The sequence below is a fragment of the Littorina saxatilis genome, linkage group LG8 (genome assembly GCF_037325665.1).
Source record: "Littorina saxatilis isolate snail1 linkage group LG8, US_GU_Lsax_2.0, whole genome shotgun sequence".
Classification (NCBI taxonomy): domain Eukaryota; kingdom Metazoa; phylum Mollusca; class Gastropoda; order Littorinimorpha; family Littorinidae; genus Littorina; species Littorina saxatilis.
The window spans coordinates 51,437,894-51,450,880 of NC_090252.1; the positions used below are offsets into that span (position 1 = coordinate 51,437,894).

Here is a 12,987-nt window from a genome sequence, read left to right on the forward strand (position 1 = left end):
TAGTGCAAAAGGCAGTGAAAGTGACGAGCCTGTTTGGCGCGGTTGCGATTGCGCTGTGCTTTACTGTACCTCTCTTCGTTTTAACTTTCTGAGCGTGTTTTTAATCCAAACATATTATATCTATATGTTTTTGGGATCAGGAACCGACAAGGAATAAGAGGAAGTAGTTTTTAAAACGATTTCGGAAATTTAATTTTGATCATAATTTTTATATTTTTAATTTTCAGAGCTTGTTTTTAATCCAAATATAACATATGTATATGTTTTTGGAATCAGAAAAAGACGAAGAATAAGACGAAATTGTTTTTGGATCGTTTAATAAAAAAATAATTTTGATTAGAAGTTTCCGATTTTTAATGACTCATTAGTTTTTAAGCCACCAAGCTGAAATGCAATACCAAACCCCGGCCTTTGTCGAAGATTGTTTTGCCAAAATTTCAATCAATTTAATTGAAAAATGAGGGTGTGACAGTGCCGCCTCAACTTTTACAAAAAGCCGGATATGACGTCATCAAAGGTATTTATCGAAAAAAAGAAAAAAATGTCCGGGGATTTCATACCCAGGAACTCTCATGTCAAATTTAATAAAGATCGGCCCAGTAGTTTAGTCTGAATCGCTCTACACACACACACACAGACACTCACACATAGACACACACACACTCACACACTCACACACACAGACACTCACACATAGACACACACACACAGACACACATACACCACGACCCTCGTCTCGATTCCCCCCTCTATGTTAAAACATTTAGTCAAAACTTGACTAAATGTAAAAATGTGATGTTCATTCTCACTATAGTTCAAACATAGAACATTGTTTTTCATTATCAGATCGCATGAACAAATTTCGTCACATTTTGTTTGTTTTTACCACAAAATGCACGCTTGATTGTTTTTCTCTTTTGTATAAATCATGTTCTATCTATTCTTAGACAAATTGCTATCGTGGTACACTTGTAATCAAGGACCTTTGCGCACATTACATCCGGTCATAGTGATCTGATGAGCAACGTTAAATGCAATACATTCTGTTTGGACACTGCCGAGTCTTTTTTTGTCTCTGTCACCAAATAAACAAGACTTTCTTGAACGAGTTACTTTTTTGTATACATTGTGGTTGTTACTTCTCAAAGACTTTGCTTTCTGGAATTGTCAATGACTGGTTTCCAAAGAAGCAACATCCAAAGCAAAGTAAACAACCTTCATTATTACTTTTCATTTGTCTTGTGTGTGTCTTTCTGTTTGCTTAACATATCATTAGATGAAAGACCCCCCGCGGGTTAGGGGGAGTCCCATATTGGTTGGGACTAGAAAGAATTTACCCGATGCTAACCAGCATGTCGTAAGAGGCGACTAACGGTTCTGTTTCTTCTCTTCTTTTGTCTTATTTCTGCCTTACCAGTCCTTTCACCTATATTTCCTTCCAAGAAAACTCTCCCTACTATTCCCTGCAGTTTTCCAATTCTTTTCTTGTTGTCTTATTTCTACCTGACTGGATCCATCACCTTTATTTCACTTACCAAAAGTCTTCTTTTCCACATCCTTATTTCTCTGCACCCCGCATGTCGTATGAGGCGACTAACGGATTCTGTTTCTCCTTTAAACCTTGTTAAGTGGTTCTTGTATAGAATATAGTCAATGTTTGTAAAGATTTTAGTCAAGCAGTATGTAAGAAATGTTTGGTCCTTTGTACTGGAAACTTGCATTCTCCCAGTAAGGTCATATATTGTACTACGTTGCAAGCCCCTGGAGCAATTTTTTGATTAGTGCTTTTGTGAACAAGAAACACTTAACAAGTAACTCTATCCCATCTCCCCCCTTTCCCCTATCCCATCTCCCCCCTTTCCCTCGTCGCGATATATCCTTCGTGGTTGAAAACGACGTTAAACACCAAATAAAGAAAGAAAGAAAGAAAGAATTAGATGAAAGAGCTGTTGAATCTAACCTCATTTCCTAAAATAAAACGTCGGATAAAGTTATCGTTCTTGTTTTTTTATGTTTGTTTTTCGGACATTGACAGTCTATCATTATGTTATGGATTTGTACCGACTATATGTTACTGTTGATAAAATAATAGCTGCTCTGATACTGGCAGTTATATCAACGTTTGTAACACACGCCTGTTAATAACCCTTGCAGAAAACAAAGGCTATGATCCTTCAGGATTTGTGACGGGTCTGTTTGCTGTCCCCGCTTATGCCATTGTCATTGTCATCATCGTCGTTATCAGAAGGAGACTTAACAACAGATTACACGCTGACGCCGCACGCAACAGACATGAACTTGTGAACATTGGTATGAGGATAGATTAAGATCTAAATGTTTATATCAGTCCAGGAAGAAAGTATGATTTACGTTTTAAAGTTAAAGATTTATTTATTGTCAAGATTTTATGTTGCTGATTAGACTTGGTCTGAGCCAGCATGTTTCACTTGTAAATATTTTGCTTTCATTTTGTGTCCACAGATGTATATTAAAAAGCTGTTTCTACTCAGATTGACATGAATGTATATATAAACAGACAATACATCATTAATTATTAGTAATTCGTCGATTAGTTGATTTATCAATAGAGCGAACGAGTGCATGACAATCCGTCTGTCTACATGTGCAGATGCAATGTCACTCCCTTTCCTAGAAATACCAGATGAAAAACGAAAATCATGCTATACTGTCTCTTTCAATTGTGTCGTTTAGTTGAAGCCTCAGAGGCCAGTGAAGACAGCAACTCTAATGTGTATGTGGACGTGGACGATGATTCCACCTCTGAAGAAGACCATCAAGACAGAGGTTCGCACCATGCCAGTGAGCAAGTAAGTCAACGAAAACAATGCAAAATATTAGCAATCACACGTTAAGTATAGCAATATTACTAAACAATATATCTAAACAATATAGCAATTAAGTCTGATTATGATAATGGATGGGTGGCCGAGTGGTAACGCACTTGCGCTCGGAAGCGAGAGGTTGCGATTTCGACCCTGGGTCAGGGCGTTAGCAATTTTCGCCCCCCTTTCCTAACCTAGGTGGTGGGTTCAAGTGATAGTCTTTCGGATGAGACGAAAAAGCGAGGTCCCTTCGTGTACACTACTTTGGGGTGTGCACGTTAAAGATCCCACGATTGACAAAAGGGTCTTTCCTGGCAACATTGTATAGGCATAGATAAAAAATGTCCACCAAAATACCCGTGTGACTTGGAATAATAGGCCGTGAAAAGTAGGATATGCGCCGAAATGGCTGCGATCTGCTGGTCGATGTGAATGCGTGATGTATTGTGTAAAAAAGTCCATCTCACACGGCATAAATAGATCCCTGCGCCTTGAGTCCGAGTCTGGAGATACGCGCGCGATATAAGACTTCATAATAATAATAATAATAATGATAATGGTTGTTTCCAACTTCAGCGACCGGTTATTTTTGTTTGACAATAACATAATCCTTATGTCTAGTAGAGCTGGTTTGAACTGTGCTGACTTTGTGTTCGGAGTGTTTTGAATGTGCCTTCATTAAATTCGTTATGACACTGATATTAAGAGCTCAGTTAAATGTACTATTTGTGGGTTTTTTAATTCACTTCCGTGTACAATGCTCCATGGTGTCTCCCCAAAAACATTATACAGCGAGAATACTTGTTACACCTGTGTGCAGGATTCCGAGGCCAGTGGCTCAACCGAAGACACCAGCTCCGAGATATACATGGATAATAATAATAATAAAGTGTATTTATATTGCGCCTATCCCTTACAAAAAACAAAAATATTTGGCTCTAAGCGCATTACAACATGTGAAGGACTTGGTACAATCAAGTCTGACAAGTACAACAGCACAATATACAGTCGGTCTCTTAGGTAAAAGCAGCTTCGACAGTTAAACACTTCTACTAAAAGATCTACTAAAGGATGTGGACATGCCGTCTAACAGCGAGGAACAGCAACAGCCCCGCAGACCACAGTCTCAGTTGCCAGCAGCAGGAATATCATTGTCTTGCCTGCGCCAGGGGGACCATGGACTGCCTGATCCTGACCAACAAGAAGACATAGAGATGAGTGTTGCTGGTGCCATGCCTTATTCCAGAGACGATTATGCAGCGACGAGAGAAACAGGAAGTGAAGACAATTACATGTACACGCCTCTAGAGATGCCAGCACCTGCTGTGTATATAAATTGTCCTCTTGGTGATGACGTAGATTCTGACTGCCCGCAAGATGATTATTACCTGCATGCAGTGTATGGTGGTTCCTCTAACCGCCCAGTTTCTCCTGAAGATTAGTGCCTCAATTTTCTTTTTGAAAATGCTGAAGATTATATGTGCTGAAATCGTAGTATTCTGCTGAAGTTTGATCCTAACCATGAGATGATCGCTTTTGGTGCCATGTCTTATTCTAGAGACGACTATGAATCGACAAGAGAAACAGGCAGTGAAGACAATTATACATGTACACGCCTCTAGAGATGCCAGCACCTGCTGTGTATATAAATTGTCCTCTTGGTGATGACATATAGATTCTGATTGCCCGCAAGATGATTATTCCCTGTATACTGTGTATGGTGGTTCCTCTAACCGCCCAGTGTCTCCTGACGATTATTGCCTCCAGTTGCTTTTTGACAACTCTGACGATTCAACATGTTGAAAGTCGCAGTGTTTTGTATGAATCTTATTTGAAAGAGTAGGCCGAGGAAAAACAAAGAATAGGATCGATGCTGAATCGGGTTTGAGTGACCTCTCACCTCCCTCACCCTGGGTTCTCGTGACCAGAAACAACAACACTAAAACATTGCTCTTTTTCTGTCAAGCAAAGAATTCCCTCTAAATTCGGCTTTTTTATGTCGTGAGAAACGGGTCACAGAAAACAGGCAGACTGTTGATTGTATGATAATATTGTTTACACAGAAAGAAATTAATATCTAAGTAAAGGTTGGGGATTGTTGTGTTGTGCAATGAAGGTTACAATTCATACTGTGATTAAGAAATATCGTTATTACATGAGAGAAAGGGGGAATGTACGTTCTGGCTCACTGATTCCGACAGACCCTAAATATTAACCCAAAATAGGCTTCTGGACTAAACTTTTACTAAAATGAAACATGCGACAAAATCAGAAAAATACTGCATAAATCCATACAACAAAAAAATACAGTAAAGTAAGGTTGTTTTGAACCAATGCCGGGTCTGTCGGAATCAGTAACCCAGAACGTACATTCCCCCTTTCTCTTATACAACATTCTTAAGCTCAATACGCTCTCTCATTTACAAACTTTACTTCATATGTTCTTTCACTGTTAGAATTATATCTGATACATGCAATGTGACTGTCTAAACGAATAGTTAACTCTTTACAAGTGATTCTATTTTTACTTTTTCTTCCCGTCCTATTTGAATCCCCTTTTTTAAAAACTGCTTTTTCAGATCTTCTATATCGATTGGCTTGTTATATTCAGCTCGTGTTTTTGTTTGAATACTTGCTTTCTTACTTTTGTAGTCATCAAAGTCTGTTTGTATCTGTTTGAATTCTTCGTCAGAAACTTTTGAATCTTCAAGTGCTTTACTGATAGACAGTTTTAGGCTAGACAATTTTGATGATGCAAGAGTGGAAATGGATTCGTGTTTTTCAAGCTTTTTCACAATTTTTTTCATTATAGCTGATGCTATAAATGATAAACCACCAACTGCTGCTGCGACACCACCTAGGATTAGAGAAACTGGAGTCCCTACTCCGGTAGCTAACAGAATTGTTCCCGTTACACCTGCAGCTGATGCAAGGATAGTAGAACCAGTGCTGGCATTAGAAAGGCTGTTGTAAGTTGTTGAGTACTTACGTCTAGCGCGAGAATATTTTTCTAATTCATCTTCTAGTTGTTTTTGTATATTACTAATGTGTGCCAGTCTGAATTGTTGACTTTCTGCTGCACTTTCATCAATATTAGGATAAAGCTTCACACTGCTAGTCATCTTTTAATGCAAAATATAAAATATTTATTATCGCGTGTCAGGGTCACATGAGATATTTACATCTCACCATGCACTCTCTTAACACATTATTTTTTTCAACAAAAAAAAATGGACACCACTTTACCTTTAATTTTACAATAACTTTAATTACAAATAATACGAACAGACAGACATTACTCTGGACTAGATATACACACACAAAATAGTGATACTTAGCTTTAAAGTTCCGTTTGGACAACACAGTCTATTTAAGGTTAGGATCGTTCAGCAATGTCCTGGAATCACTTCCGTCGTGTAGTCGGTCCTCAGGTTACCCAGTGATAGTTAACACGGAACTAGGAACGTGAAATCATTCTAGGTAGAACACCGGAGAACTACAATGATGGAATGATTCAGTGTGCTGTTTACTTGCTGCAAGTCCTCGATTCACTTCGGTCGTGTAGTCGGTTTTCAGGTTACTCAGTGATAGTTTATAACACGAAACTAGGGACATGAAGTCGTTCCAGGTAGAACTAGAACACTGGAGAAATACAGGTATGGAATGATTCCATAGCAGACTCAGAGCGTGGACGATTCACAATGAAGTCCATGGCGTTACCACGAAAAACTTTTCCGTAACTTCCCTGGAACTGTTTCCGAAGCTTTCCTGAACTTTCCTGAAACTGCTACGACGCTGCTATGAAACTTCTCCGAAACTGATACGAAACTTCTCCGAAACTGCTACGAAGCTTCCTCGAAACTTCCCCGAAACGTCTGAAAAAAACCATATACAGATTTGCTAATCCTCTGTTCAACAGAGTAATTCTACGGTCAGGTTACGTATGTCCAGTGCCGTCTGTTCGTTCACAATGTTCGTCCAATATTAATCAATTAAACATTTTTAATTTATGATTTGACAAGCAGCTTATTTCCGAACATTTCTTTATGAATAATAGACAGTCAAAATTCTTTCACGCACGTTCGCATGCATGCCAACCGTCTTCCATTCGTTCTCTCAGACCCATTAGCGTTTCCCTGTCGATCAGGCTGCGAATTATATCTTGATACTCACACAACTACGTATGAAGGTCCGAACAAGATGGCATGTGCATACTGGTTCGTAAAAATACAGTCACGATACATAAAACACAGCAGACAGACGACACAACCTCGCTGCTTTCCAAGGTAAAAACGATCTTGTTGTTGTGACGCAGCTTCTGTCTGCTTTACGTCAAAACAATGGCGTCGAAAGCATGTCGTCATAATAAAGACGTCACAGTAAGTTAGTCTAGGTACAGGTGCTTGCATTCGCTCTGTATCGGAATTCCTAATCTGTGACATAGGCCCCCCCCTTTGAGGATGAAACTTTGTTTTAATCCATATTTACACAGATTGAACGACTCATGTAGTCTGCGCCTACATTGTCTACTCCTTTGATCACCTTCACTGTGAATGAATACTGCTGTAGTTGGATCGCCCAACGCATCAATCTTCCATTTTCTGTCTTGGACTTCCGTAGGTACTGGAGAGGTTGATGGTCAGTTTCCAAAGTGAAGTGTACTGCGTACAAATACGGTTCGTACTTCTTCACTGCCCACACTGCTGCTAGGCATTCTTTTTCGATGGTAGCATAATTCCGCTCAGCTTTGTTCAGCTTCCTGCTGGCGTATGCTACAGGTTGTAGACCTTTCCCGTTGTCTTGCATCAAGACGGCACCTATGGCATAGTCTGATGCGTCTGTTCGTAATACGAACGGTTTGTCGTTGTCAGGCAACAACATCACTGGTTTGCTAGTCAGTACGTCCTTGAGTGATTGAAAAGCTGACTGCATCTCTTGTGTCCAGACGAGCTTATCTGGATGCCCTTTCTTTGTGGCATCTGTCAAAGGTGTGCCGATCCCCGCAAAATTCGGTACGAATTTGCGGTAGTAACCAGCGAGTCCCAGGAATGCACGAAGTTCCTTCTTCGTCTTGGGAGGTTCTGCGTTGGCTAACTTCGTCACCTTGTCTTCTTCTGGCTGGATTGAACCATGCCCCACTCGGTGTCCCAAGTATTCCAGTTGTTCAAACCCTAGGAAACACTTGGACGGTTTGGCTGTCAAACCAGCCTTCTCCAGTTTGGTGAAAACGGCCTCTATCGCTTGTAGGTGCTGTTCCCAATCTTCTGTGGCGATCAAAATATCGTCCATGAAGTTGTCGACGTCGTCCCGGTCAATCTCGGCGACTAACTTCCTCATCATGCGGGTAAAGGTAGCTCCCGCGTTCTTCAGCCCAAAAGGCATGGTGACCCACTGGAATGATCCGAGTGGAGTGTTGAACGTAGTCTTTGGCTTATCTTGCTCACGCATGCGCAATTGCCAATACCCTTTTGAAAGGTCGACCTTAGAAAAGTACCTTGCCTTACTCAGCTTGCTGAAAAGGTAGTCGATGTCAGGTAGCTTCTCTGAGTCGAATTCGGTCACCTGGTTTAGACGACGGAAATCGATGCAGAAACGGATCGAATCGTCCTTCTTCTTTGTCAGGACCACTGGAGCATTGTAGGGTGAAACGCTCGGTTCGATCACTCCCATCTTTAACATCTTCCGTACTTCTTCCTTCACAGTCTCCACTTGAGAGTGTGGCAAAGGATACGGTTTGACGTACACAGGTTTTTGTGTTGTGAGTTTCAACTCACATTCTTGTAATTGCGTCATCCCTGGTAAATCAGTCAGACATTTCTGATGACGCTTAGCCAGCTCAGTCAGTTGAAAGACTTTGGTAGAGTCGAGGTCGGGATTGACCTTGACATCTTTGTATGACTCTGTAGCTTGGAGAGGGAGTAGAGGTATATGGTCCGTGATGTACGGTTCCATATCTGGTCCTGTGTTCTCCATGACGACAGCAACTTCGTCTTTCACTTCTTCTCTCTCCAGGTACGCTTTGAGTAGGTTGGCGTGATATATTTTCACTTTCTTCCCAACATTTACCTTGTAATTGCAGTCACTGGTTTTCTCGTTGATGACGAACGGACCTTTCCACGTCAACTGGAGCTTGTTGTGTTTCTCTGGCAACAACAACAATACTTTGTCTCCTTGATGGAAGGTTCTCAGGCGCGTTTTCTTGTTGTACACGCGCGCGTATCTTTTGGAAGCCTTACTGAGGTTTTCTCTGGCTATTGAGCAAGTTTGCTCGATTCTGTTGGATAGATCCACGATGTACTCAGCCGTGGATCTCACTTCCTCTTCCACGTCGTCGTCTGTCCAGATCTGTCGAAGGATCTGCATGGGTCCTCTGACTTCTCGCCCATACAAAAGCTCGAATGGTGAGAACTGGAGACTCTCTTGCGGCACTTCTCTGTAGGCGAAAAGTAGTGCAGGAATGAACCGATCCCAGAGCTTGGGTTGTTCCTGGCACATTCTCTTCAAAGTATTCTTCAATGTCGAATTGAATTTCTCACAGAGACCGTTGGTTTGAGGGTGATACGGACTAGTGCGCAAGCTTTTCATAGCTAACAGTCTTGTTAGCTGTTGCATGATTTCTCCCGTGAACTGTGTTCCTTGATCGGTGACGATCTCTTTCGGTACTCCGTACCGTGTGAACATCTCTACGAGAGCTTCTGCTACTGTCTCCGCTCTGATGTTTTTCAGAGCGGTTGCCTCAGCATACCTAGTGGCGTAATCCACTAAGGTAAGAATGTACCTGTTACCCTTCTCGGATGCAGGTAAGATGGGTCCGACGATGTCTACCCCTACTTTCTCGAAAGGAGTGCTAGCGAGAGGCATCGCTTGCAACGGCACTTTCCGTGTCGCCCCTTTCGGAGTACTTCGCTGACATGCGTCGCACGACGCGCAGTAGCGGCGAACGTCGCCGCAAATTCCCGGCCAATAGAAATCTCGCCAAATCCTGTCTCGAGTTTTCTTCCCTCCTAAATGGCCGGCCATAGGACTATCATGCCCTAACTTCAGGACTTCGTTCCTGAATCGCTGAGGTACTACTACCTGTTTGAAACTCTTTTGGTCACTCTTGTATGTACGATACAAGATGCCCTTGCTCCATGTGTATAGAGTGTCCTTGTTGCCTTTCTTGTCTGCTATTTCTCTAGCTTTGGCTAACGACGGGTCAGTTTGTTGTTCGCGCTTCAATTCTTCCGGTTTGACATCGATGATCTTCACTCGAGGTTCAGGCTGCGTAGGTGCCTTATTCTCGGCGGCTTCCTGTGCTCGGGTCTGTACCGGCGCACAGGTCTCGACAACCGGAAATAGCGGTACTTTCTCTTCTTTTCCCTCACCGTTTTTCCGTGTGTTACCTATGAGTACTGAGTGTACAGGATTTACCATCGCGATCACCTCTGTGTCGCCTTGAAAGAATGGTGTCTCCATGTGTACTCTGGCCATAGGCATACTGCTAGTCGCAGTTTCTTGAGCTAGAGTGACGGTTCTGACTTCCCCCGTGTAACTGTCTGACGGTACCAAACGCCGGTCGACAATGATGGTCGACGCTCCTGTGTCGCGTATTGCCTTCGCCTCTTGTCCGTTTACCTTAACCTGACACTGAGGATTGAAATCCAAATGCCGGCAACTCTGGCAAAGAGGGCTAGGTTTCCCTTCGACTGCTACAGATAAGATAACACTTGTAGCTTCTTGACTTGCTCTGTTATTCTTTGTACAGTTCCTCGCGAGATGAGATCCACCGCACAAGAAACAACCGCGGGTCGCTCCTCCATGTGGTGGTGGTGTGGGTCTCCTCGGTGGAAAGTGTTGCTTATCTTTGCTTCTGTTGGCATGGTTACGATCGGAATGGTTACTTTGTACTTGTGGGTGGTCCTCTTTAGGTCCTCGATTGAAACTGGGGCCTCCCTGACTCCTGCGTCCTTCACTCTCTCTGGCTTCTTCAAACAAACTGGCGCTCTTCACAGCATCAGCTGTGTCGACTGGGTCCCTCTCGCGGACAAATCGCGCTTGATCCGCTGGTAACCCCTCCAAGAACTTTTCGAGTAGAACAAGTTCTCGCATATCCGTGGTCCTACCTTCCCGTTTCGATAGTTCCACCCACCGTGTGACGAACAGGTCCAACCGAGTGAGGTATTCCTTGCTTTTCTCGCTCGGTTCCTTCTTTGCTCCTCGGAACTTCCTGCGGTAGGCTTCTGCTGTCAGCTGGAACCTACGCAAAATCGCAGTTTTGACGCAGTCATACTCTTCTGCTTCCTCGTCCGGAAGTTGAGTGTATGCTTCTCGCGCTTTCCCTTTTAGTAGACAGCCAAGCCTAGCTGCCCACTCATCTTCCGACCAGCCGGAAATTTTCGCAGCTCTTTCAAACTGGCGAAAATAGGCTTCGACGTCGTCCTTGTCGTCCAAAAATGGCAATTTCATTTTTGGTTTGTCCCGACTACTGTTGGTGCTTCCATTCGACGCTGAATGGTGAGCATTTTCGTTGTAGTCCTGCATACCTAGGTCGGCGCTCAACTGCATCTTCCTGAGGATGAAGTCTTGTTCTTCTCTCCTCTTCTTCTCTTCTGCGGCTTCTTTCCTCCTGCCTTCGATGTAGTCTATCAAGTCCTTACCTGACAAACCCATCAGAAGTCCGTCTTGCTTGAAAACAAGCAATGGTGATTCGAAACCCTCGTCATCCTCGACGTTATGGTTGCTTCGACTGCTATCACCTGACGTCTTCTTCTTTGACTTCGGCATAGTTGCGAATTTTATCAATCTACTAAATACGCAATTACCGAACTCCCGCGCAACTCGCGCTCCGGTTAGTAACTCGTCTTATGCGCTAAGACGTCCGATAAACTTTCGCGCGCGTATCAACGCTGATCGGTCCGCGCGACGTTACTACCGGTATATTTTGTCTGATCACTCAGACGAGGAATACTCTTCTTGTTTGACAATGTATGATTACGGCCTCTCCCAACGGTATGACGTAACCATCATTCAGTCACTGTGCTACTCCTGCACTCATGTATACGATGCCTGTAGTAACTTTCTTCCGTAGTTACTTTGCATACTTTTACACTAATATCTAGCGACAACTTGTAGGTTCATGCACTAGAATTAATTAGCGACTTTGTGTACTTCTACACTAGAATGTTATGCTCTACGTGAACGGTATGTCATGTGTTACTGCATGGACTTATGTTCAAGACTCTTACCTTCGTGTACTGCTACACGAACTTATAATTACTAGGCTGAACGTACATCTACGCTACTGTTAGAAGAAAAATGTATTTCAACCTGGAGTGCCTACTAATTATAAATTAACTCTTGAAAAGTCTGACAGAACATCCGTAGTTATAGAACATATGCGGCTATCCGCTAGATAGATTACCTTGGAAAACTGCGGGGTTTGAGAACGTGATTACAGTGATACGACACAAGTTACAGCAATTACGTATATATGATGATGATGATATGATCGTGAGTTAGGGTGGTCAGTTACAAATCACGACTTCTCGTGACTCTAAATAATTTAGGAACTGGACCAAATCAGGCAAACACTAATTGGTCTAATATCCACCCAACAAAGATGTTCTGAGTTACCCCGCCAACCGCCCACTTTGGTCTCTCAGAACTCCTCACTCACGCACTCGTCAGTCATCCTATTGGACGTAATAGAATCAAACGTAAAGTGGTGTTGCGATATTTAAAAATGAAAGTTAGGTCAAGGTTAAAGTAACCTGGGGGTCTTACAACTAATGAAAGTTTATGTGACCTTGACAGTTACGTGGCCTTGATCTAGTGACCTTTATAAATCCTCGGACGAGCCCCCATTTATCGCGTGTCAGGGTCACATGAGATATTTACATCTCACCATGCACTCTCTTAACACATTATTTTTTTCAACAAAAAAAAATGGACACCACTTTACCTTTAATTTTACAATAACTTTAATTACAAATAATACGAACAGACAGACATTACTCTGGACTAGATATACACACACAAAATAGTGATACTTAGCTTTAAAGTTCCGTTTGGACAACACAGTCTATTTAAGGTTAGGATCGTTCAGCAATGTCCTGGAATCACTTCCGTCGTGTAGTCGGTCCTCAGGTTACCCAGTGATAGT

General features: G+C 42.5%; 2 protein-coding genes and 1 long non-coding RNA gene across 3 annotated transcripts in view; 2 read left to right on the plus strand and 1 right to left on the minus strand.

Annotated features, from left to right (window-relative positions):
* Window positions 1–825, plus strand: part of LOC138974720 (synaptogenesis protein syg-2-like) — a 2,768-nt gene extending 1,943 nt beyond the window's left edge. The window contains exon 4 of the mRNA XM_070347443.1: window positions 815–825. Coding sequence (XP_070203544.1) covers window positions 815–825 — 11 coding nt within the window. The remainder of the gene's footprint in view (window positions 1–814) is intronic.
* Window positions 826–2,162: 1,337 nt separating this feature from the next.
* Window positions 2,163–3,717, plus strand: LOC138972365 (uncharacterized). Its single transcript, XR_011457577.1, has 3 exons — window positions 2,163–2,310; window positions 2,713–2,828; window positions 3,664–3,717. It is a non-coding gene; the product is annotated as an uncharacterized lncRNA (long non-coding RNA).
* A 2,733-nt stretch (window positions 3,718–6,450) lies between these two features.
* On the minus strand, window positions 6,451–11,609 carry LOC138974721 (uncharacterized). Its single transcript, XM_070347444.1, has 2 exons — window positions 7,017–11,609; window positions 6,451–6,718 (listed from the first exon to the last, which is right to left on the minus strand). Exon 1 carries the CDS (start codon window positions 11,607–11,609, stop codon window positions 7,317–7,319), a length of 4,293 nt encoding a protein of 1,430 aa, XP_070203545.1. The 3' UTR covers window positions 6,451–6,718; window positions 7,017–7,316.
* Window positions 11,610–12,987: the final 1,378 nt, after the last annotated feature.